This window comes from Zosterops lateralis, assembly GCF_965231275.1.
Source record: "Zosterops lateralis genome assembly, chromosome: 14".
Classification (NCBI taxonomy): domain Eukaryota; kingdom Metazoa; phylum Chordata; class Aves; order Passeriformes; family Zosteropidae; genus Zosterops; species Zosterops lateralis.
This window is the reverse complement of record NC_139774.1, coordinates 7764488-7791499: the sequence shown is the minus strand read 5'-3', so window position 1 is coordinate 7791499 and position 27012 is coordinate 7764488. Positions and strand designations below refer to the sequence as shown.

Here is a 27012-nt window from a genome sequence, read left to right as displayed (position 1 = left end):
TTCATGGAAAGAACATTTATTTTTGCTTTAAAACTTGTGATCCATAGAAATACAATAAATCAACATGTACACAAAACTTTTTAAAAAAATCAACTTTGGTTCAAAGAAATATTTAACATCTAAATCTTCTGAGGTACAAAAGGCACAAAACCAAGCACCCAAACAAACAGAATTGCTCACAGCACCGTTTGCACCAGTACTACAGAGGGAGACTGTAGGGAGGAAGGCAGGGAAAATGTGGAAATAACTGCAACCAAAACACATGGATGTGTACAATGCCATTTACTTTCTTTCACAGGTGTTACATATTTTATTGTTCTTTTGTAGTAAAGTGCCAGGACTCTTGGAGAAAAAGATGGATCATTTCTTAGAAATGAACTGGAACAAACAACAGTAGAAAAAGAGACAAAAATAAAGGTCTGCAGCAGGCTGGATTTCAGTCAACCTCTGTTCTCCCACAAGGTCGTAAGAATTCATTTCCTCTTTCATGAAACCATTTGTTTGAAACTGTGAAAACAGGGAACTGGAATTAGTTATCACCATGTAGCCAGTGTGGGTATCATCACAACCTAGATGGATACTTTTGGTAAAACCTCTCAGTTTGGGGATCCATGCTTATACTTCTCTATTTACTCAAGGGAAAATACATTGAAATATGCAAAAGGCTGGGGAAGAAAGGCTCTTCCCCAATGTACAGTTCTGGAGCCAACACTAACAAAGCAGTGCATTCTGCGGCTTGTGCCACTGACAGTCAGCATGCTCTGGCACTCCAGGAGGAGGGCTAGGGTTTATAGGGATGAGAGTAAATGATATTAAGGCTTGAGAAGCTTTCAGCAGGAAGCAGAAATTCCAAATATCCAGACACTCCCATTTACTCTCATCCTTTTGCAGCTATAACTGTGGACAGATCTTCCTAGAAATGGACCTGATTCTAGCAAAGTGGTAATTCAAGTCATTCTGATACTGACACTTTGTGCTGCCGTTGACACAAAAGCTGACTAGGAAAGCTATAGCTCTACAATGCAGCTGCTTAATACTTTGAGATCAATGGCAACAAATTTCATTATGGCCAAATGGCTCCAGTAATTGAAATGGCAACATCCAGGTTATTAAATGCTTTTATAAGAGGTCAGTATACCCCCAGCTTTACATACATGAGCCTTCCTTCAGGTTTTGTTCTAAAGAAGTATTACTTACCCCATTTACACCCTACTAGTACTGGACAAGCTGCATGTCTTGTTCTATAATCCCCCTCACCACTTCTGAAGAGATTGTACCAAAACACTGCTGTACCCTGAAAAGTGAGATCAGATCTGGATTAGTCAGGACCTAGTCAATATAACCAGGTTAAAGTAAGGGGAGGGGGATGCCTATGGATTCAGCTGCAGACAGCTGGAAGCACTTTAACAGGTCACCATCAACAGCACATTAAAAACTCTTAGTCCTGTTCTAGCTCAGCCATGTTCACAGTACAGAGGAATTCTACGGGATACAAGTTTACTTTGCTAGAAACAGCTGTGCAGAGGAATCGTTCACTTCATACATGACCAGCAAAGGGAGATGCCCTTTAGCTGCAATGGAGTGCACTTGTCACATCAGCTGACTTTTACATGGACTGTGCTGAGGGAGAGACAAGGAATAAACCCAAACACATAAACAGGCTTTACCTTCTTGGGCCATATTGCTGCCCCAAAATCTGGGAAAACTGTAGCTCCTCCAGCTTCTACATCACTCATCTGAGAAAACAAAGTCCACAAACTGTACATTTACAAGGCTTTTTATGCAGTTCCACAAGCTAAAGTGTCCCAAGGCCTGAGATACCCATTTGCACCTCTTCAAGTGGCACTGATGAGGAGGATGCACTTTAACCAGCACAAACTGCAGAACAAGCAGTACCTGCTGTTGAAGGATTTTATTTCAGCTGAAGGCTTTTGTCCAGATAATGTATAACTAGATATATATTCTCTAGATTATGCATCCTCTACTTCATATAGGCACTAGAAGTTGTGTACCTGCAATAATACTCTAAAACAAGAGAGAGGACTACAGAGTACACTGGTTTCAAGAATTTCATTCCACTTTATGATCCAATTAGGAAAACAAGTGTCTGTTAAACCACATATTTCCTCATAAATTGAAACCATGCCTTTGGAACTCATTTTCATAATTTAGTTTATGCATCTTGGTCAACCACTTCAAAAACTACACAAACTATTAGAAAATTTCTCTTTCTGCACTTTTTCTGTTGCTGTTCACCAGCAGTCTTACACAATTTCAAGTGCTTTAGGCAGCTCAAGCTTTAATAGCTACAAGATATGTAACTCTAAACAAAACAAGATATCTTTAAGCTTATTAGCCCTACTACACAGGAATAAATTTAACCCTATTGTACTCATCAGTAAAAATGTATTTATTGTAAATTCTAGACTTGACTCGAAACCCACCAAAGTTCCTGGAAATGCTCTCATTAAAATTAGAATGTCTTGCCACTGAATTCAGTAAGCTTTGGGTCAGATACTAATTAAAAGAAACAAATTAGTCCGATCCAGCTCCCACCAAATTTAAAAACTACTATTAGACTCCCCAAGTCTCCACAATCCCTATTGTAACTTGGATTTCTGTTTAAAGCAGATGTTGTTATCACTCTGGTGTCCTCCTGCTTGGTAAAATAAAAGGGCATCAGATGCCATAGGTGCACAGGTTTTTGCCCCTTCCAACTAGAAAGCATGTGCATGCAGCCTTGCAAGTTAATACGCTTGTCTTAGCCCACAGCTACTCTTTTTAGTAAGGGTGTTGGTACAGGTATGATGTGTTATGCATTCTGCATCAGACAAACAAGGGCAAATTGCCTTTGACCATGTACAACTGGCAGAGATGACGTGCACTGCTCCTTCTAAATCAGAGCTCATCCAAAATTCTGAGAAGAAAACAAAATAAAGATTGACTCAATTTAAAATTAAAATCTCTTCACAGCAGAACATTTCACAGCTACCCACTATGCTCCAATTCTTTTTTGAAAATTATATCCCTCCCCTCTATATGAAGTTGAAAGTGATTCTGGTTCTGTTTTGAGCTGCATTTCACTCTCAAACTACAATGTCAGCCATCAAATCTCAAATTCTGTGACAAAATATTTAAGCTGTATCACTCCAATCTTAAACACAAAGATGAAGCAATCCTAAAGATATAGTGAGTATAGGTTGATAGATAAAATAGTGTCAGAAGACTACTGTGAAAACAAGGCCACTATTCCCAGTGGCAGCTACATTTAGGATTCCAGTGTACATGGTCTGTGAGCTGTATAATGCATGCAACTAATGAATCTTTCAAATCTTCAAAACTTGTAACCTAGTTGCATCAATTTTATCAGCTCTGCCTCCCTCCATTTGTTGAAGCAGCAGCTGTGCTGAGCAGCTGAGCAACTCTGGCTTTGCCACACAGCTGAGAAAGAGGATGACAGACCACAACATCACGTGCTGTCAAACAGTGGTGGAAAAATAAGACTGTCTCACATTAAGTGGCTGATATTCAAGTTCTCCAGAAGTGTACCACAGGAGTGCCCCAAGTATTTCCCTCTGAGAAAGAAGCCAAAGTCTCCTCTCCCTCCATGGAACCCACTTAAGTAAAAGATTACATAGCAGAGCAGCCAAAAGGAGAAGATGTGTTCTGTATTTTAATTTTCTGCTCTGAGGTTAAATACCACCAAAATTCTATCAATTCAGAAGGGACAGCACCTGATGCTTGCAAGAATAATGAAATCCCAACTGCCAGATGCCAGGAAATCTCTACAAATAACCAACTGCACAAGCTGTAAAAAGATGCTGCTAAAGTTACACTCAATGCATAAAGGATCATCATACTTACATAGTTTAAAAAAGTGGCCACACGATTTCCAGTCCCTAACCGCTTGAAAGCATCTGGCTCATCTTTCTATAAAATTAAATGAGAATAACTGCAAATTTCAAGCTCCCAGACAGCAGACAGACAGAGGTACTTACATAGTTAAGAAACGTCGCTAGCCTATTTCCTTCCGATTTGAGTGTGCTGTCAAAGGGTCGCTGCAACAGACAACAACTTTAACCCAGGCTCTCACCAGAGCTACATATGTGCAGCTCTGCAGAGATCCTCAAGCCCAATTTAAGGAGTTGGAATAGAAAGGGGACAGCTGATACAGGGCAACATTAAAGCTGTCAAAAGCTGCAGCCAGGGTACAGCTGCATGCACAGGGCACTTGTATGCGACAAGGACAAGTTGCACTGAACAATTCTGAAGGGAGAAGAGAAGCAATGCTTTCAGGGCCTGTGGGACAGATGTTAACCAAGTAAGGTCAGCAACAGGCCATTATTTTTCTGGGCACTGATCCAAAGTCAACAACTGATGTGAATACAAAAAATTAATCTTCAGTGGGCTTTAGATAACACAGATTCTTGTAAATGTAGCAACTCAAAGAAAGACTGTCATGAGAAGAGCAAATGCATATTTTGACAGCAGACAAAACTATAAAGTGGTTTCAGGTGGTTGCCTGTCTAGGACTAACGACCACATCAAAAAGATCAAATTGTCTTTAGTCTGTAAAAAACATTGACTTTCATTTGTTGAAGTTGAGATCACACTGGTACCAGTGTAAAAGCAGAAAGAATATCTAGAATACTAGTGTCTTTCTTGCCTTCAAAAAAAATGAAATTAGGAATTTATTTACATTGATAATAGTCAGGAAGTCATTCTCCTGACTGGAGACAAAGTGCATTTTTACACACAAAAGCAATAATGTTTAACCTTTAAAGAAAATAAATCAGTATTGACAAAGAAACAGCATGGAAAGCCACAGTGACCATGTCTAACATGTCATAGCTCAATCTGCTTGAAGCATGTTTTAATAAACAAGTGGTCTTTCCTGAAATGTGTTCACAAAAACCCCGAGACTTGCATATACAAATCCAATCCAAAAAAGCCAACATAAGAACAGTGAGATACAGGGAATTCCCTGGTTACTGCCACTGCTGTGAAACCCAGGTCTAATTGTGAGTTTCTGAACTTCAACAGCAAAAATCTAACTTGAACAACCAATAAAATTTCCAAGTTGTAATAGGCAGCTACTGAAGAGCCTCTATTTGAGAGCTGCAAGGGAACAAAAAGCTTCAAGGCTGATCAGAAGCTGGGGAGACACAGCAGCACCTCTATTTCAACACAAAGTTTGTGATGCACAGAGAGCCTGCAGGACCAGACCAAAACTGTGGCAACCTTGCAACTGCCTTGCCTCAGCTGACAACTGCAGCCAAGGATATGTTCCAAGTGGAGCTCTGGTCCAGCTCCTAATCCAAAAGTAAAGTCCACAATGGCCAATTTGATGCCTGAGGTCCTTGAGTTCAAAGGCTTTGAAGAGAATTTAACAGCATTTGCTCAACTCAGGAAACTAAGCAGACTTGATGTTAAGAGGAAAATTCTCATAATGGGCCAAAGCTAACGAATACAAGCTTCCACAGCATTGAAACTTTTTTTTCTTTATTAAACAGTGCTAAGTTGGAAGGCTTCAATTCTGCACTTAATTATTGGGTTGTGTGCTCTGGCTGCAGCAATCCCTCCTACCAGGTAAAACCACTGGGACAACCTGAATTATGCCAGATTCCACTGAAATACTACAAAAACCAAGGCCTCACGTGGATTTTATATTTGTAGTTACCAGTCACCACAGCTCTTCAGTATGCTTAGCATGTCCATGAACTTGTTTAGGGTCATTAGAAATAATCTCCTCTACTTTTCTCCCACAGCAAGCCAGAGCTGTTCTTTGCCAGGCAGAGCCCTCTAGTGCCTCATGAAGACCCAGCACAAGCACCTGTACATCCACTTGTGCTGGAGCACTGCCCTCAACACCAACCCAGGGAACTCTTTTCAGACCCCAGCGCTGCAGCCACTCTCAGGGGTCTGCCAGAAGGGCTGTACAACCCATGAGGATTTCCATGTTTACTTTTCAGGAGGAAGTTTGGACAACATCACTGAACAGGATGGAACAAGACAGACTCATAACCCAGGGTTTGCAGACCTCAGTGTATAAATAAAACAATGCAAAGAGCACAATAAAGTGCTGCATGACTCTTTTAGTGTCTCTGTATTGTGTAAGGAATTAAGGTCCTAAAGGTAAGCAAGGAGATTTGTTCATCATTCTCTTGAACTTTCAGCATCAGAGAAGGCAGTGCAAAGGCTTTTCAGAATTCATAATCCATCCATGCAACAGGATTACATATTAAATGCTCTAACAGAAAACACTTTCAAAAGTTCTTAGACCAAACTGTTCCCTCCTCCCCACCCCACTACAAAATATTTGCAAGTGTGATCTTACCCTAGAAAAATCAAAGTGTGGCTCATATTGCCCTCCCATTCCATAGTTGGCAACCTACAGGATGGAAGAAGGAAGCACATAAATATCTACTGAACTGCAAGTGACTGCTGCAGAACAGCACTTGCTCTCAGAAATCCAAAGCATGCTCTGAGAAACAGCACTTTGTGGCAAGATTATTATCTATAGTACACTTAATTTATTTTTAGATTGCCACAACTGAGGCACACAGGTGAGAAACAACTTGAGTGCTATTTGTTTTTGTAGTTCGAGGGTTTGTACTTATCACTACAGCAGCCTGTTTAACACTCAGCAGCAATAGTTTCACCACACTCTTGCTTCCTTCCTCTGAAGGAAAGGCAAATAAATTTGCGCAGCTCCCTGTGGATCCAGTCTAGGGGACAGAACTGGACTCTGTGCCACTCATGTATGATCTATTACATGCAAAAGCCTCTCCAGGATCACAGAAAATTAACTTAAAAGCATCTCTTCACTTACTTTATGGTCACATAACATGTTTTAGTTACTCTGAGGCCACACTTAATGTGTGTCCCAGATCACTACACAATTACTTGGCTTCTATGGATAGGCTGTAATCAAGAGTATTTTCATCCAGCTCTGAAACAGGAATTCAAGGAGCACAGAGGAAGAGAAACAGTGAATGGGCTAAGGTACAGCTATTCTGGCAGTGCTGTACTACTGGCACTCTTCTCCCCAACAGCCATCCAGAGATCTGAATTCATATGAGACTATAGCAGGACCACAAAAAATATTTGGGTCTTAGAAACATTGAACTAGAACAGAGAATAATCTTTTGCAGACTTGAAAAATATGCAGCAAGCACTTCCCTCAGAACAAATGGGTAAATCTCAGATTCCTGCACAAAGTTAGCTTATATTTCTTTGATATCTCCACCCTTTTCTGCCTGGCACACACAGGGAAAACATCTGTCTGCACCAGACCACCCAAACCAGCAGCTAATTCCACCAGGAGGAAGCCAGTGCACCAACCTGCAAGAGCTCAGCTGTTTTCACTGTTAACCCTGTGATTTGCTGCATTCGCTGATTCACCTTGCCCACAACAGGATCATCATCTTCTTCCAACCATGAGCTAAGGGAACGATAGCAACACATTATTTTACAATACCAATCAGCACATCACATTTCCCATGGCAGAAGGATTCATCTGCCCTTTGTCAGATGGCTAAAAGAGCCATTTTCCATGCATTTGTTGGGGAAGCTTTTGTTACATGCAAAACAGTTCAAGTTTTCAGACATAGGAGGTAGCAAACAACAGCGGTTAAGCCCAAAAACCTTAAAGCTCAACCCTTCTCCCTGCTTACCTCTTGGATACCCTGTAGCTAGCCACTGTAAGGACACCAGTTTTGGGATCACGTACTGTGGCTCGTGCCAGCTGTGCCAAAAAAAATCCCAAGGGGGAAGAAACACATCAGCTACAGGGCAGAAAGTTTCTTGCATCTTACCAAAAGCAACATCTGATTTGTCCAACTTCAATATCTCATTGGATGAAAGAGCTTCCACTAGAACATGATCTGATTTCATGCTAAAACAACACATGCAGAAACAAATACAATCCACCTGCATTTGATCCTGGAAAAAGAGTCTGATGGACTGCACAAGCCATGATATTGATTAAACGCGTGAGTTGCTTGCTGAACAGGTTTTGAAGGCACTTTTTTTAAACAGCAGGAGTCAATATTAGCAAGAGGGAACAACAACAAAAGTTAACAACATATGAAGTCCAAGTTCCTGGCAAAGAGCAAGTCATTGGTTAGTTCATGAATTTAATCGGCCTGCTCCTCACATGGACTAAAAATCCAACCTCATTCTCAGATGTAAAATAACAAGCGAAAGCTTTTACAGAATGAGTTACAAATTATGGGAAAAGCAAATCCCCAGTGGCAGAAAACTCCCAAGGACAACACTCAACATTCCCATGCTCAAGTTTTCCAGCTGAAAGATGCCTGGAACATCTATCTAGTCCTGTGACAGTTAGAGATGTTATTACATTATGAAGGTAACTCTGCAAAAGCACAGCACACCTATACATTTTAAACACTGAGTATCATTACACTTAAGCCATATCACCAGATCTGCAGGGAAAAAAATGAAACTTGGCAAAACTGATAAAGTTTCCTGTGGTGTCAGAGTGACAAATGACTGCTAACTATACACCAGGTCACTTCAGTTTCATTCTTGTAGCTGAGAACAAGAACTGGGACACTCCTTTCTTTGACTGTAAACTCAGACAGACCACATTTAAATTTAACTCCTGCCAACCACACACACTCTAAATCATACCTCTTTTCTTCCACTCAATTATAGGTCATAGAAAGCCTTTTTATTTGCATCTTCAGAAAATGCAGTCATTATTTCCTCCATTTTTCCACAAAAAAGTCTCCAGCCAGCTTTACACTCCATGTCAGCTGTCTTGTCCCTATACCAGAGTTCTTGGCACAGCTGTTGCTGTAATTCTGACTCACTGTTATTTTGTTCCAGATTTCGCCTGTATAAACTATAACAGAAGAGCCAGACTGACTGAATGTTGTTCTTTACTGGTGCAGTGAAGCATACCTTTGGGGATATATATTTTGCTTCCCAAACTTTTCATTCTGCTGCCATTTTCAAGCTTGTATATGCTTGCCTGATTTCGGCACCTAGCATATGATCTAAACAAATCAAAACTCAAATAAGTCTGGCCACTTTGATATTATTCCCTATCTGCTTTGATAGGTAGGTTTCTCCATTTAAGACACAATCTACATCTCAGTTGGTAAGAGCAACTGATAAGTGTGAGGCTTCCTCTCTCAGGGTGGAGAAATCAGCCTTGTAAGATGCATTTGCTTTCAAAAAGTATCATAACAACCTTCATTGGTCAGAAGCTTCTGACTGTTTCAGACTTTTTTTTCAGCAAGCTGTCCATTGTTATTTCCTTCTGAAATCCTGCACTGCTGAAACCCTGCAGCATGAGCTCATACTCATGGCTCCCCACTTCATGCCACATTCTTGCTTGTTCAGACATTCCTGGCTTGCAGGTAACATTAACAATTTTGGGAATATGGTTCTCACACCATGATGGCAGACCTGCCTCAATGCCGTCCACATAGTCCATATAGGACTTTTCTTGACCCTCCCCAGCCAGTTCTGATAGATTGCCTGAAAAGCTGGATCTACTTTTTGGAAGTGGAATAACAGTGACTGCATTTTGCAAAACAAGCATAAAAAGCAATTCAACTGCAGTCACTCCCAATCACATACAGATGTTCTTTCTCTACAAAAAGTACTGGCAAGTGTAAACTGCAGATAATGTTGAAGTGCTTGGACTCAAAAGTAAAAATTTCTTGCAAATGCATTTTAGAATAAAGAAAGTGGTCATCTTTCTGAGCCTAAAATAAAATAACACTTCCCAGTTCTATTTGAAAGCTTCCTTGACCACTAACTAAATTTTCTAGGCTAGAATTAAGCTGTATTTATTAAGGACCATCTCATCACAGGACTTGCATTTTCCATTCCTTCAGTAGTACCACAGAATTTAAGGTTATTTCTGCAGCTGACCTATACACAGGTTTAGAATAAAACTCGTAAGAAAATGGTTGCTTTTTTTAAACTGACAATTTTTATCTGACTTGTAAGGCTATAATATTTATCTACTCTTCCAAAGACTGACTGCAGTTCTACTCTACATAGATTACATAAAAAATTCCTCTAACATTAGTAATACATGCAAAATTCAGAGACCAATTATTAAGACTTTCCATAAAACCTTGAATAAAAAGGGAAAACAAAAAAAAAAAATAGCTGTCTTTAGACTGTGCTTTATTTGATAAAATAGATTAAGTGATATGCTCTATGTGAATGCTTCCATTTTATCTGAAGCTCTTGAAGTTTTCTACTATGATGTAATAGGAAAAATTCTCCATTTAAGGAGGTGAGAATCCTCACTGAGACAGGAATGTTCAGCCAACACTTCCATGGCTGGCTAGTAGTCATAGAAGACCAGCTTCACAAACATCTCAAATTATTAATCATCTTGGGAAGCATCAGTTTCTCAATCTGTTTCTGACTATTTATGCTTACATTTAGAAATACTCACAGAAGGGTAAATCTTCCCTGGAATTTTAGTGCCTTATTTCACAGAGGTGGCCTGAAGAGTGCTAAAACAAACCACTCCTCTATAATCAAAGATTTGTTCAGTTCTACATTCTACTCAGACCTGACAGAAAAACTAAGGGGGCATCTACTACTATCACACTGCCATACTACTTCTTGCCAGAAATGTGACAGTTAGGCAGGAAATCCCACCTCCAGAAAAAACAGATAATTGCTAGCTTTGCATGGGGTAGCTGTTTTTTCTTATTGTGTGCAGAGTCACCAGAACTCATACCACGAGCAACAGGGAACACCTATGGGTTTAGAACAGAAGCAGTGGATTCCAGGATACACAAACAAATGAAAAAAAAAAAAAGCCAATCCAAAACATCTAGGTATTATTCTAGCAAAACTTACATTTTTTTTCTTTCCACTTCTGTTGAGATTTGGGCTTTTTAAATTTCGTTTAAGTCTGGCTCCAGTTCAAAACACAGACTTAAGGCATATTGCACACCTACTCCTATAATTTTAAGTCAGCCATTTACCTTTTCAAGTCTAGTCTCTAATTTCTTAAAGCTTTCTAAGCCATTTACTGAGAGCTTTGCATAATTAAGTACAACAATGCATAAATACCTTTGGGAGCCTGGGCTTTATGGTCCTACATCACCAGGCAGTTTCAAAAGCATTTCCTTTAGTCTCACAGCTGCAGTGTATCATCTGTAGTATGAAACCAGATCTTTCAAATCCTTTGCCTAGTCCTTGCTAATAGAGACTGAAGTATGGAATTAGCAGTCATCAGTGAGATGGAAAAAGGGAAACTTACCCTTGGCTTAGCTAGTTGCTTAATTTTCTCAATTTCTTCATCAGACATGACATCATAGTACCGCACAATATGAGGACTGTCCCATTCATCCTCCTCTTTAAAGGGAGCTATGAGCAGATGAGGGTTTCTGTTTCCATCATGGTACCTACAAAACAGCCTTTTTTGTCTTCGAGGTGTCTGAAACAAAATGCCAAACAAAGCATTGTTTGCTCAAACACTGTCCTTGAACTTCAAACAGGCAAGATAAGAAGATGATATTCATTCCACAGACATCGTAAAAGCCATCAGGTGACCAGAAGATACAAGAGGTAAACTAGAGTGATCCTGCAATTTACTGCAATTAAAAACAAGTTATCCTGTTCCAAATACCACTGAGCAGCATCTAAAACATTAATCTTTAGGGGAATTAAATCATAGCAGGTTACAGATTAAGAGCCACACAAACAGTGAGCTGTAAAAAAAAAAAAAAGCCTGGTTCTTATTTATAAGACTGTACAGATGAAATAAATTGGTTCTTTTCCCTGGACTAAGAACTGAAGCCATGTTTGTTGAGAGGTACTGGAAATCACTTGGTCAAAATAGTCACTCCAGAGGAACACACCTAAGATGCAAAAGGGAAGGAATAATGTGATTCCTTGAGTGTGGTAAAGCATAATCGGCTCTCAGGGGAAAAAGCCTCCTTTTGTATCTGTATAGCTGACTTTGAAAAAGCTGAGTAGACAGATTGAGGAGAATAAATTTTCAACAGCCCTTAAGAGAGCTCAGAGTTGTTTGTGTGTAACAGGTGAAGACTGAGAAGCCAAGCTATAAGGCACAAATCTCAGCCTGTAGAGAGCCAAACTTAAATTTTTCTTTAAAAAAAAGCTTCACAGAAGGGGAAACATGTCACATCAAGCTTGACCACCTTTATGCAAAGGCAGCATAGCCAGGAAATTCTTGTCTCTTACCATTTTCACCCCTTCACCTCTGCAAAGGGCCTCATAGATATCACGCTCTGGCAAGTAGTCAAGAGGCCTCTCATAGGCTCCACTTTGCACCACGGCTTCTGTGGTTGTCACAGTCTTGTTTACTGACTTTTCTTTCTCTTTCTCCTCTCTTTCCTTCTCCAGCAGCTTCTCAAAGTATCTCAAATTACTGCCTGCTCTCTCATGAGTGCTGTCTTCATTGGGGAAAAAAAAAAGACAGAAAAACAGTGATTTTTGTAACTTGGTACAAACAAGTCCCTGTATCAAGACAGCAGCAATTCTTCCCTTCCTAAAGTATTATCAGGCAAGCAAAGGCATTGGCTTCAGTCTGCACTGAAAATTAACACTGGGAAGTTTGTGTCTTCACAAAGCAGAGGTGCACATAGGATACAAAAGAATCCTTTCTGGAAAAATCCATCATAACACTTCTATTCCAAGAAAAAGAATAGAAGTTTTTTGTTCTTCACATTTCTCCTTTTCTCTCAACTTTTCTGATCCAAGATAAGCAGATCCCCAGAGCTCATGAGCAGAGACCAAGGCAGCCTGCTTGCTGTACCCTTCTTTTTCACCATGCTCCTCACCCACGCTGCACAACCACACTTTAACAGAGTCCTGTGCTGGAGTCCAGCCACAGTGTTAGTCCCAAAGACTTTCTCTCAGGCTGGGAAGCTCTGAGTCCACCTACAGCATCCATCTGTAGCTCTAACAGGGTTATATAGGAGGGAGTCTGGATCACCAGCACCTTTGGACATATTAGTGATTTATTAATGATGTTGGTATGAATCAATAAACATCATCAATAGACCTTTACCCCAGATAACTAAGAAAGAACAATTCCTTTTTCATCTGTGTTTCTGGATGCTACTACCTACAACAAAATCTTTCCCTTCTGGCCTTCCCAACTTTCTATCTCACGGAACCAACCCCAAAGCTCACTCCATCACCCCTCAGAGCACAGGGTAATAGTGTCCAGAGAGGGAAGCTGAGCCCAGAGCAGAGGAAGCTGCTGCTTTCACAGGGGACTGCCAAGTGTGTTCCACTGTTTGCTGCTGATAAGGATTTGCATTCTGCTATCAGTGTTAAACCTAACTGCAGAGGGAGCTAGATTCAATACATAGACATATTCTTGTAAATCTTTATTTAAGAATTCTAGTTCTGTGGAAATCAGATTAATAAATATTTTTCAATATGAAGGTTTCACCCACTCTCAGGATGCTGCCAATATATAAACTAAGAACCACAGCTCATTAAAAAACCCATCAAATACCTAACATGGGTAATGTAAACTCTAAATGAGGAAGACAGACCTTTCCAATACAGGAAGTAGGCTGGATAGGAAGCTTACTTGCTTACTCAAGGGAAAGCTAGAAACAGTTCAGAAATTAAAGGAGGATTTCAGAAACTCAGTTTGTTCTGAATATGCAGAAATAAATACTGTAAGATCTCAGGGAAAGTACTCCAGCATCCAAGAGTACCTGCACTGAGGAATAAAGAGGCCTAAGTAAAGTCAGTAGAGACTTTACAGAGGATGCAGCACTGCCTGCATCTGTGGCAGCCTTGATCTCCACTTGAGACAAGCAAGGCTTTAACCACTGCCAAACACAGCAGCTCAGTACACTCCAGCAAAGCACAGAGATAGTGAGTGCAATCAGACACATTGGGGCCTTGGGTAACAACAGCATGGACCATAAGACAGCTTATTAAAGATACTTCATGTATAAATAGACTTTTTTTCCAGGACCCACACTTCTAAGTCATCTGTCAGGATATCCTTTCCAGGCAGCTCACCAATGTGGATGGGCCACAACAGTTCTCAGCTCTGCTGCTGGTAACACTCCCCAGCTACAATAACGTGGTCTTTGTTCTTACCAAGGGATATCAGCCGTCTGGTGAGCTCCATGGCTCTGTGCAAATCCCCAAACTGGAAAACAGCATAGCTGAGATAATCTAGGATCTCTACTTTGCTGACTGTTGTATCCTCCCCCTCATCATGCTGTTTTAAGGCCTGCTCCATCCAGAGCACAGTGTGGTAATAGTCCCCATCGTTGTAGGCTGTCTTCCCCATGCCAAAGCAGTCACCAACTGTCAGGGAGGATCTATATTTTGTTCCTAAAAACAAAAAGATAGCTTTCAGCAACCCACACAGAAGCACCTTAGCCTTAAATACATGGGGACACATTGAGAAGTATCTGTAAATACACACTTCTATCATCCAAAAATGTTTCTAGGAATCAATACTTTGACAATATTTTAAGTTCAGTACTAAAGTCATCACCATCAGAATTAAAGAGTAAACTCTTAGTTTTATTCTAATTCATTCTTTAGGAAAAAAAGAGGTTTAACAGAAGTTGTAGTGGTAAGCTATTGTGTTTTCTGTTGACTTTTCTGAGCTTTTCTGAGACAAAGGAAGAGCAGACAAACATCTTAACAGGTTTCACCTAACCTACAGATTGACACCATTAGATGATCAGAGAAGCCTGACTACATGCCTACACTACATGCAGAGCCAACTTGTTTCTCTTTACTGTAAATCTGTATTTGTGCATAAGCAAGCTGATGTTTATTTAAACAAACTGGGTGTCCAGTTGAGTGTGCCTGCACGGATTTCCAGTTGCTTTAGCTCAGAAGATGCACAGATAAGGCTTAAAATTTAGTTATTATCAATGGCTATAAATACTTGTAACAACTAAAAACATTGTGTCAGCTCATCTACCCACACACCAATGAAGCCTATTCAGTTTGTAAACACCATGTTGGTGGCCACCATAACCTGTTTCAGGTAGGTGACTCATAAGCAGCATCAACACTCATCAGGACTCAGCTAATAATCAGACACCCCAGCATCTCTCAAAATTTTCTGAGGCATATCTATGGCAAGACCAGTTAATCCTCGTTTCATAAAGGACTTTTGGAGAGAGTTTGAGGACGTCACCACTTGTGTCCTGTTAAAGCTGAGGAGGCCTTAGTGCACTTACCTGGCAAGTTCCCTCGAGAGAGGGTTTCAGGGTCCAGTTTATAGGTGTCCTGCAGGCGCATCAGAGCCTTCGCTGCTCCAGTCTCGTCTTCTTCAGTTGGAAAAAACTGGCGCTGGATTGTAAGATTTGCAATAAAGCCTGTGCAGTGAAAAGGAAAGATGTTACTTTCAGAGCTTGAATAAATATCAGCACAAGATTGACACAGAAGAGGAAACATCTGTCTGGCTTGAGAATTGAGTTTCAAATAGTGCAGATTTAAAGCCTCCTATTTGGCTCAAGTTATAAACACATTGTTTTCTGTCCCTTTTCAAGAAATATGGCTCATGACTAAATATAAAGGAAAAATAACTAAACTGCTCAGTCTTCTTGTGCCACACAATTACTGATGTACAGTGTGAATCTAATACTCTTCATTTTCCTGTAATGTCTGTTTGGGACAAGAAAATTTAATAGCTTTCATGAGATCTCCTGCAATACCCACAGAGACAACTGATTTTAGGTTGCAGTACTGGTCAATGATCTGTATTCCACACTCTAAAGCCATAAAGAGCTTTTCAAGTCTCAGTTCCAGGATCCCCTCACTAGTGTAGGGTCTTACTCAGTGTGATAGTTGAACCTCAAGTAAACTGACAAGTGAAACCAGGTGATATTCAGAAATAAAATTAAATGCACTAGGTAAATGTATCAGGGTTACACAGCAGGTTGGTTGGGCAGAAGAGGAAGGCATCAACTGAAGGAAAACAGCCCCAACCATTTCCAGTCATACAGCAAGCCAAACTGGAAAAAGAAGCCTTTAAAAAAAGAATCAGTGACAGATGTATTCAATAGACTTGAGTATTTTATTTCCATTTAGGATAACTATTCCAAAAAGCAATAAAAGCCTGGTCTGGAAAAAACTTTCAAGTACCTAAACTTTCGTATATGCAGAGTAGAAAAGGAAACCATGTGGTGCTCTGCCTGAAAAACATAACCACCTCTCTCTCACTTTCCAAGAGTCCAGTAAAAATAAACCTCCACTTGAAAAAGGTATGCAAGCAAATTCAGGCAGACACTTGACAAAACAATGCAAACCCAAGGATTAGTACTGGAAGCATCTGATTTAGAAGGATAGGTTTAGAGATAGCAATCATATACTATCCTGGTTTTGGCAGACTATGGAATCTGCCAACTCTAATGCTGGGACTGAGATTTCTCTACCAGTTCAATATGGGACTCATTTTGTTTCTTAATCTTATTCTCTGATCAATATGGTAAAAAACAATCAAGAGAAGCAACAGACTGGGAAAGCAAATGAAGCAGCTTATATACAAGAGAACATACCACTCAACAGTTATCACCACAGCTTTAAGCACACCCCATTCTCCCTTCTTCCCCAAATAAACCAGTTTGAGTCTTGACTGAGATGTGTTTCAGTTGCAAGTTTTGCAAGTTTCACTCACTTGGGTAATCAGTACACACAAGGCAAGTCCTTAGCTGCTTTTTAAACAAACTTGGCAATAATATTCAAACCACAGCCAAGCTTGTGGTTTCCCAGAACACAAGGCTGCCCCCCAGAGCAGTCCCCTGTAACTCCTTACCATTTGTTGTATCCTGCAGAACCAGGTTTTCCAATTCCAGCCAGTCCGTATTCAAACGCTTCACAAGCTTATATGCATTTACAGGGTGTGCCAGATACCCTTCTGGATCAGAGGCTGATTTGCTGGTCAGTATATCCATTTTTTCAGCCCAGCTGGAATGAGAAGTGTGCACCTCAGCCTGTGAATAATTTATGAATGTATACATCTTCCTTCTTAAATCATTCAAATGACGTACCCAGCTCAAATTATTGCCAGCTTTGCTGTCAAAACTGGCTTTCAGTATTTCAAGTTCACAAGGATAAAGTGGAGGTTTTTTTAATTACAATAGCCTCCTTCAAAGGGAAAGTATTTCCCTGCTTAGTATTTTAAACCTAATTTCAGTAGGCATGCATCTCAGTTGTAATGAACCTTAAAAATACCAGTTTATTCATAGACTGAACAGATAATCACTTTACCAATACTTGAAGAGGATATTGCTTTGCCTCCAAAGGGCAGCTTTTCAAGAAAAGAACATTTTGTGTATATGTGACCAGAATTCCCATCACTTCACTACTCCATCTCTCTGTTCTCATCCTACACTCCCAAAGGAAGGTCAGATTGACACATACAACCTGGAGTTCAGAAGTTCTTTAGAAAATACGACTCTTTCTAGAGGCACTTGGCTTTTCTGAACCTGGACCTCATTTAGACTATCCTCCTGTCACACTCTGGTAGTACATATTGCTTTGGCTAGATAAGAATTAACAATCTTCCTAAATGACACAAAGTATCAGTTGTCAGCAAGAGCCTTTCAAGTGATCCAAGCAATCAGGACAACATCAGAGATGTGCTCCAGCCAGGTTGATATCTGAAGAGAACAAGGCAGGAGAACCATCCCTGAGGGCAAAGCCACCACAGGAATGAACTCAGATTTGGTAAATGCCGCTGGGCACACTTGGCTCTTGTAAGCAGGGCTGATGGCATGAAACAACAGGCAGCACAGAGCACTGGCACACAGAGGCATTCAGCTCTCATAACAAGACTCCTGATGTGACTCTGATGTGTCCTCTCTACAGAGCCCTGTGATGGTACAAGGACAGGGCTAAGGGGACAGGGCCCACCAGAGCACCATTTCTAAGGAAGCAAATTCTAAGTGATAGCTGAAGCAGGGATCCTTGTAGATTAATGGGAATAAATTAAACCAAGTTAGTACCTATCCCCTCCATGTGATTATCTACTGAGGAAATAGCAACAAGATTTAGCATCAGGGAGTGGTGACAAAGGTGAGGTGCGATTGAACACAAATGAGCCATTTTGTCACCCCTCATTACACAAATCACCCCTACCTTTTAATCTGAGAGAGCTTTTTCTCTTCTGCTCGGATATATTCCTGCAGAGACTGTACCAAGTCCTTCTCTGCATAAATCAGGTCTGTCATTTGACCTAGAAAGAGTAGCAGTAAATATTCATCAGATCTAAAAAAGTAACAATTCCCAAGTGCACAGAAGACCAATCTTAAATGCTCTAGGGTTATTAAAACAATCACAACAGACAATTAAGGGCGTAATACAGGCCTTCAATGCCTGTAAACCACAAAAGCCATTAGACACACAGGTCTGGCATTCAAATGCCTCAGGGGGTTTTTAAAGTCCCAGCTTCAACAGTTCCTGTAGCTTTGCCCTGACCCTTCCTCTGCCTCCTAATTGCTTCTGGTATTACAAGGGCATGCAAGACAATTACAAGAAAGGTTGGACACTCAGACAGCTATGGGGAGACAAAGCAAGGAAAGATCCAAATGGTTGCCAAAGCATCTGTTCTACATATGGATACAGATTAGGTCACACTAACAAATTATTAGTGTAATCACTGGCATAATTTAAGTTACAGCTTTACAATACGGGTAACTGTGGAAACAAACTAACACTACCCAGAGAGGAATTTCAGACTAATGTTCTTGGACTCACACACACACACTCTTTTGATTAGCATTAGTGGAAATTGCTAACATATCAGTCCTAATTGCTATGACAAATTTGGCTTTTCAAAGCCCAAACTGAAAGAACATGATGAGATTCATAAATGCAACCACAGCTCCAGCATTCCAAAGTAATTATGAATGAGGCATGATTAAGCAGACAGAAGGCAGCAGGGTGTGCTATTTTCAGAGTTAGGAAAGGTTCAGAAATAGGTAAGTGTAAAGAGAAGGTGATCCTTCACAGAGGCTTTGTATAAAATGCTACTTTACTTAGAAAAATCAGAAGCAAATAACACACATGTAGTTAAATATTGTTCAGGAAGCTGCAGGGCACATGAGGTGGCTGGCTGTAGGAGTCTGGCTGAGCAGTTCCACACAGTGGTGCAGAACAACCCACCAGGAGCTCTGAGCTTTGCCATTCACAAACAGCTCCACTGAGTCAAAGGACGTTCTGGAGAACAGCCAGTGGTAGTTAATCAGCCTCTAATGCCCTTATGGAGGGGAAGTCCCCAAACTGCTTGACAGGAAAACTTTAGACCAATTAACAGCAGGAAATTCAGTTTGTGCTTATTTGAAGCTCTACCACAATCATACATGGTTGTATCTTATTAGAGCACAGGAACTAAATTGTCATAAAAATCCAATTATTTTACAGATTTATTACAATGCAAATACTTTAGGATTTACTCAGGCCTAGCAAAACACACAGTGTAAGGGAGTTACTGATTTTTCCTTCTGACACATAACTCCAACTTTTTGAGAGGACAAGAGATTTCAGGCGCTGTGGAAAAAAAAAACTTCACATATTTATCACTTAAATTATTTTCATAACTCAAATTCAGGACTAAGCTTTTTAGGATAAGGTGGCATGCTCTGCTCAAGATGACAACAGATGCACAAATCCTAACAAAACACACATCCCATCTTATTTTACTGACAGAGCCCCCAGAGAAACTTGAATCATGTTGGTCAGTGTTCTAAGTCAGCCAACTGCAAACAAATTGCACTGATGCTGCAGAAGAGCAGCTTTTCCTAATAAAGACAGTGTTGCCCAAGGCCACATGAAGAAAGCCATATGGTTCAGATGATAATTTTAACAGATCTAGCAATCACAATAACCACAGCACAACATCATGTACTGGTTCTTTCCACACCTATGGAGGTGAAGAACTCTGCTTCTGTGTGCCAGATGGGGAAAACACAAGGGAAGAACAGCAACTGCAGCCAGGGTTTCATCTTCCAGATAACTCAAACCTGTAAAAAATTAAAAGGAGGAGGAGGAAGAATAAAAATAATTAACTTATTTGTGAAAAACAAGCCAAAGCACTAATTTTTATCTTCACTCATTTTACCCTCATGAAAATTATTTACACTCTTTGAATTTTAATTAGTAAAGCTTGAAAAAGAATTCTTCTTCAACCATAGGAGCTGTTACTTAACAGTATCAAATGCTATCTTGCATACTTTTTGGGATTTACATGGAAGACACTGGAAAGCCCAAATGAGGAAAGTAAGGGACACAATATATTGTCCACTGAGACAGTGAGAACATGCTCTTCTGCAAGAGCAGTTCAGCATCTTCCATGTCAGACACAGCTAGAGCTGGAAAATATGAGACCCACAAAATTGTATTATATTCCAATAATAATAATAAGAGTCTAAATTAAATGGGTTTATAGCATTCTATAAAACTCAGTTATTTAAAAACTGTCTAGAAACACAAATAGTGAGGAAGCCAAATAGAGAAATAGAACATTTTGTAGCATGGAAGTGGCAGCAATGATTGGAAAAGTTAAAAATGAAATTTCCAGCTCTGCTTATTCAAGATGCATTATCTCAGCATATTGGCCTCTGGGCACAGGCTTATAACTTCTGTATTTCAGAGGCTGTGCCAGTTTAGAAACCCAGTCCCAGCAATGGATGTTGGAAGCAGATTGTTCCACTTCCAAAAGCACAGCCTGAGAGGTATGGGAGGAAAGCCAGTCTGAACAGATGGGGTCAAGAGAAGCAAGGGATGCAAGAGGCATACAGAAGAGCCTCCTGGGAGATGTGATGACCAGAACACTCTCTCCAGGGGATTTGTGAGGAGCACTGCCCTTGGATCAGTCCACAGCTCACTCCAGAGCTGCCTGTCCACCAAGCAGGAGCAGCCACTGTGCCAGTCTCATGTAGGAGTAATGCTGCTCAAACATGGAGCTCTTGGCACACCCCTGCACAGGGTCAAAAGGGAGGTGACAACTCTCCACCTCAACTCAGGAAGCAGTTATTACTTTTGCCTACTCAATGTAACTGGGCAAACTGGTGGCTCAAAATTACCATGTGTGACCCAGTAACTCAATATACAGTAAAAATGCATCTATTGGGGGCAAAATGGAATCAACCTGAGAAAACGGAATAGAGGAGAAAAAGGAAATGAAAACACATGGAGTGTCCTGAAATTTCAAGCAATGCAGCAAACAGGAAGGACTCAAGATAATTCTGCACTAACTCTAACTTGTTTCCTTGGACTCCACACCTCCACCTCCAAATGACAAAATAACCACAAGGCAAAAGATGAAAAGTGGATATTGCCCTTTGTTTCTTGGATTTTCAAGCCCACAGCACAACTGAAGCTCTCACCCTCAGCTGGGCTCACCAGTGCCACAGACACAAACATCAAACACACCCTCAGTGACACCACCATCACTAAAAACATTAGAAACAGCTCTGTCCTCTGTTGTGTATTATCACATGGCAAGATGATTATTTTTTAATTATTCTTTTGATTGCTTTACAAGACTACACAAGGAATCAGAATAATTTACCACAACAGTTTGCAAGCATGAGTAAGCAGGAAAATGTCTCATTGTAAGGCTTCTCCTTTCCCTCTTGTTTCTTACCCTCCTGCAAACCACATATTCCCAAAATGCCTGTTTAAGTTAGTTAAGAACTAGTACACGGGTAATCTGAGAAATGAGTAAAGCTGAGTGAATAGTGCCATGCAGAGGTCTGCCAATATCACAAGCCACAGTAAGTGATATAGCAGAAGGCCCAGCAAGTCAAGTGCACTTGGGAAATACATTAATTTGGATATATTAAGCCTCATCTGTCCATCTGAATAGTCTGCCATCATTTAATGCAGTGGTTTTTTGGACGCACAACATAAAGCCTGGGAGGATAATTACAAGTGAATATTCCAGTTAAAACAACACAACTCTACATTCTCCTGCACCTCCTCACCATGTTCTCTCACGGCTGAGGATATCTGCCAAGAAATACACTTACTACAGCTACCAGCTTGTCTTTATAGCAGACACTCAACAGCTTTAACATCCTACTCAGTTTTACTTGAGTCAATAAACAGAGACCTCAGTAAAAAGGGAAAGCAGCTCTTGCTCAAACAAGCAGGACACCTGGCTGCAGGGTTTGCAGATTGTTTGTACACATTCTTTTCACAGCTGTTACTGGGAAAACCAGCACAAATAATGAATTACAGGAGGCTGAATAACCACAGTCTTGGCTGGCAGGAGTGTGTGTGCACAGCCACACGTACGTGTGCCCACCCCACTCCAGCAGAACAATCTGCTAACAAAGAGGGCAAGAGGGGCAGAAGGGGCATGAGCAGCTCATGCCTCAATAACAGAGACAAATGTTTGTGTGTTTTATTCAAACAGAAATACCAGACAACAAGTCTCTGTAGGACAAATACTGTCTATATTCCTGCCTTTTTCCTTTGTGGTTTTTTGGGAGATTTTTTTTTTACTTCTTTACCATGTAAAACCTCAATGAATGTAATGACCTCATTCCTCCCTATGGAAAGATCTCTGTCAGGCTCAGGCAACAGTGGCAGAAGGAAAACAGGTTCTAGACAAAATACACAAGGATAGAATTTTTCTCCACAGGTTAGACTGAATTCTCTATGAAATAAGCTTTCTAAAAACCTTGTAATCAACAAGGTATAAAAAGAGAGAGCTGACCTATTAAAGGGAAGTTGCTTGCACATCTACCATGGTTCTCAGTTTCTCATTCACTCTGCATTTCATATCCAGTCACAGGCAATATAGGCCAGCTCCCAGCAAAAAGGGAGGACTCTTTTCAGGTCAGAAGAGGAAACAAACACCTATTACTCATCCAGTGCCTTTTGGACTCAACTTCTGATCAAACTGATACGCTATTCTCCTTTGTTCACCATAGTACAAGAGTACTCCACGTGCCTGACAGCCTAACTAAAAACAGGGACCAAAAAAGCAAGTCCTTCATCCAGCTCCAAATTTGCACGACTTCTCATGCAGGAGAATTAAATTAAGTGGAACCAACATAAGACCAGACTGCACAACATAAAGAATACAAGTCATAGTAAATGAGATCAGAGTGTTGCTTGTACTCATATGTGAACACTCCTTTTGATCACATGAACTTCAGAAAAAAACCAACCAGTGTTCTTCCACTCCTCACTTAAAGGTGACAGCACTCCCTTTGCTATGGGGCTTCTCTAGTGGAGGTGGGGAACTGGGGTTCCATGTAACTGCTCCAAACTGCTACAAGCAAAGTTACCTCTTTCCCAAGACTAGATGGGGAAATTTTTTTTTCAGAGCACACAGCAATGATTTTTTCTAAGTAATTAAAGCAGAGTACTGCTCTCTGGTTTGGTTCCACGCTTACAGACCCAGAATTTGCCGCAGAGGAATTAAGATTGTGAGACAATGTATCATAACCAGATACTGTCAACATCTGATTAAGATACCATTTTTCTGAGCTACTGGAATGCAACATAGAAGCTGATGACACAAGTAAGGGTTACAGCCTCTCTCCTCTTCTGTGCTTGCCTGAGCTGTTAAAGACACCTGGGAAATGACTCTGTAAACAGCTGCTTCCATATGTATCTATGTTTAAATACCACAGTGAAATCCAACAAGCAAACCACTAATTCAAGATCACCTCAAACCACTGAGGAGTTCCTGGTGGACACACAGTTGAGGCTGTGAAGTTTGGTCCATCCCCAAACAACAACTTGAGGTTGGACTGTTGGATGAGACAGGTCTGTTTGGGGCTCCTTCAAACGCCACTGTTTTCCACCCCATCCTCTTGCAGACACACCGAGCACTACTGAACTGCTGCTGCAGATGGCTTCATCCCCTTCCTCTCCATAAACAATGGAGCTTCAAAAGTAGGCATTAAGCTGCTATCAGCACTGATGGATGTGGATAAGGTTAATGACATCTAAGCGGAAAATGGTATAAACAAAAAACCTGCAAGGCTGCTTACTTATTAAGAGCCAAAAGACAGGCTGAAATATAAACAGATTCTCAAGATGTTGCCAAGGAAGAGTCTCTCTCAATACCAACCAAGAAAAGCAGCCAGAAAACCATCCACTTGGAGCAGTAATTCAAGTCTTGCAGATTAGCCCAACTAATATAGCTGCTATATCATAGCAGCTATAAAGCTTTTTAAAAATTATTAAATACTAAGGAAAGAAAACCTACACCACTGACTGAAGACTCTGATACAAGTAATTCAGAGCTGAAATTCATTGTCCACATGAACTCAGATGCACCAGTGTTCAACCCAGCCCCCTCCTCCAGAGCACATTGGCTGTACTGCTCAAAGCAGCCCATGCCAACATCACCACTTTTCTTTACAAAGCATTTTAATGTGCATCTAAAACCAATTAGAATTACTTAGCAGAAACACCAATATTATTGCCTTGTGTTTCTCAAGGCAAGCCAAAAGAAAATGAGGAAAAGCTGTTTATTTGCAAGCATTAACAAGGACACAGCACAATCACGCAAAACTGCTGGCATTTCTTTTAACATAAAATAAATTATAACCACCTTAAAAGCCATAATCATCTTGATTAGCTCCCAGTAATTTTTTAAAGCCATAACAAAGAATGTTTCCTCTACGCTCCAGCAGAGAGTAAAACTGATGCAAATCTAAGGCACAGCAAATCCACCTGAATCCTACACTGCAAGTCCTGCCTTTATAAAGCAGCCTGGAGTCAAATCCCACAGTGTTGGTGAAGACAAAAAGACTCTGGGCTTTTTCCACTACAGCTTTTTTTTTTTGGCATTAATATTTAGACTACATTTTATTGTGCAAAGCCCATAACATCAGTATAACATCATACTTAACTTATTATTTGCTCATATAAAGCATTAAAAATATCTTCATGTTCAGAAATAAGAGGGGTTCTTTTCATATTAAAAGGTCTATGGTCAGGGAACTGTTTCTTTCAAATAAATTTAATTAAAATCAGGCATTATCTCAGAGGTTATCTTTATCTCAGGGGTTGAGTCTGTTCTAACATCACCCTAGAATATGCCCCCTTCCACGCTCCATGTTCTCATCTCTCTGACATATAGAAAACATGCACAAAAATCAGAACTAGTCATAGGAAAAATATCTATGTTTACAGCTTGCTTCTTTGGAAGTTTGCCAACGTGCACAGCATGGAAATTATAAACAGATTGGATTCCTGACTTAAACCTCCAGTGAAAAATTCCTTACACTAACTGGTAAACGCTGCTCCCTCTGCTGTTACTCTCTTTGAAGTATGTTACTCCTGCACTGCTTCCCAAAGTATGATTAGTCACATCAAAGAATCGAATCCCAAGACATTATAGCATTAGCAAGAAGCCACATTCTTGTCTGTTAGTGTCACAGCAGTGCCAGTTTACCAATGCAGAAGAATCTTCTACTGAAATGTGAGTGGCATTTATTGATTGCTATATATATATCCACAACATACCTGTGGGATTATTTCCAAGTCCTTAATGCCAGAAAAATGAAGTATTTCCCTGGTAAAGATGGCCACAGAGGCCTTTCAGCTCCACTCCACCCTCACAGAGCACCTATAAAATTAAAGAGCAAGAGGTTTTGTTACAAAAATGTCTTCTGGGGAACCCTACTTCACTACTGAGGAAAAGGAATGATTATTGGCTGGAAACACCAAACACCACAAAGTCAGACAGTCCCAAAAATAGTCTTTATTTACATATCCTCTCTCCTCCTTGCTTCCAGGTTACAAGGACATTCTTTGTTTTTGGAAATAAAATTACTCCTGTCTAGCCAAAGGCATGTTTTGCCATCCCATGACATGCCAAGCTGCTGTGCCACAGCTGGGCTGTGCTAACACTCAGGCAGTGCCTTCAGCTTCCACAGCAGCTGCCTCTGCACAGCCTTTTCCCCCGGGCCTTTGGTCACTGCCTGGTACAGGTCACACACGGCTGCCTGTGCTCCCCTGGCCTGTCCCCAGCCCAGCTGCACCACCGTGCAGGGACAGCCTTTTTCCTTGGAAAACAAAGCTCAGAGTAAAATAAAATGAGACATGAGCAGAAAAAGCGTGGCCGAAACACCTCTAGGAAGCTTAAACCATCACCTGCTCTGTGCTGAGCCTGGGGCAGGCAGGACACCCGCACAGACAGTCAATACAGCTGGCGATGTCGGCTGGCAGTCACTGAACCGAGAGTGCCAGTCCTGTCAAACCCCAACAGCGCGGAGAAGGGGAACAAGCTCTTGCACTGTTTTTGCAATGACACCTTACAGAGACCCGCTGATGATCTGCGACACCACCTCCCCCCCGAGCCAAGGCGCCGTCCCCAGAGCCCGGCCCGTGGGCAGCACCGAGGGGCGGCTGCTGCTGCTGCTGCTGCCCGCCGACCTCCCCTGGACCGGACTGGGCCCCCAGGACCCGCCGAGCCCCAGCGGCGGAGCGAGGATCCCGGGCGGGGATTTAACCAAACGTGCCGGGCTGGACCGCCTTCAGCCCGCTCGGAGCGCGGCGCCGGGCAGCGCTCACGGCTCCCCCGCACCGGGACCCCCCGAGGGCCGGGGGCTGCGGCAGCGGGCACAGGGCAGGCGGCAGCGGGACCCCCGAGGCTGTCCCGCTCACCCCGCGGCTGTACCCCCAGTCCAGCCCTGCCCCGCTCACCCTACAGCTATACACCCTATGGCTGTAGCCCCAGCCCAGCCCCGCTCACCCTATGGCTGTACCACCAACCCTGTGGCCGTACCCCCAGCCCTGCAGCTGTACCCCTAGTCACCCTATGTCTGCCCCCCCAGCCCTGCCCCGCTCACCCTGTGCCCGTACCCCCAGTCCAGCCCTGCCCCGCTCACCCGGGGGCTGTCCCCCCAGCCCTGCCCCGCTCACCCTACAGCTATACACCCTATGGCTGTACCCCCAGCCCTGCCCCGCTCACCCTACAGCTATACACCCTATGGCTGTACCCCCAGCCCAGCCCCGCTCACCCGCCGCCGCCGCTCCCGCCGCCCGTTCTAGAAGCGCCCCGGCCCTTCC

General features: G+C 41.6%; 1 protein-coding gene across 4 annotated transcripts; it reads right to left on the bottom strand.

The window, feature by feature from the left end:
* P4HA2 (prolyl 4-hydroxylase subunit alpha 2) lies at nucleotides 1-27012 on the bottom strand. 4 transcript variants are annotated; one of them, XM_083871676.1, is made up of 16 exons: nucleotides 26964-27012; nucleotides 25465-25567; nucleotides 19892-19991; nucleotides 18109-18205; nucleotides 16784-16935; nucleotides 15207-15344; nucleotides 14101-14340; nucleotides 12214-12425; nucleotides 11267-11443; nucleotides 7677-7747; nucleotides 7345-7444; nucleotides 6338-6391; nucleotides 3865-3930; nucleotides 1668-1736; nucleotides 1198-1294; nucleotides 1-507 (listed from the first exon to the last, which is right to left on the bottom strand). In XM_083871676.1, exons 3-16 carry the CDS (start codon nucleotides 19971-19973, stop codon nucleotides 437-439), a joined length of 1626 nt encoding a protein of 541 aa, XP_083727802.1. In that variant the 5' UTR covers nucleotides 19974-19991; nucleotides 25465-25567; nucleotides 26964-27012; the 3' UTR covers nucleotides 1-436. The 4 variants fall into 4 exon arrangements, with proteins under 4 accessions (XP_083727802.1, XP_083727804.1, XP_083727803.1 ...); XM_083871678.1 differs by lacking the exon at nucleotides 3865-3930 and adding an exon at nucleotides 3999-4058 and having other exon boundaries at nucleotides 26964-27011; XM_083871677.1 differs by lacking the exon at nucleotides 26964-27012 and adding an exon at nucleotides 26095-26192.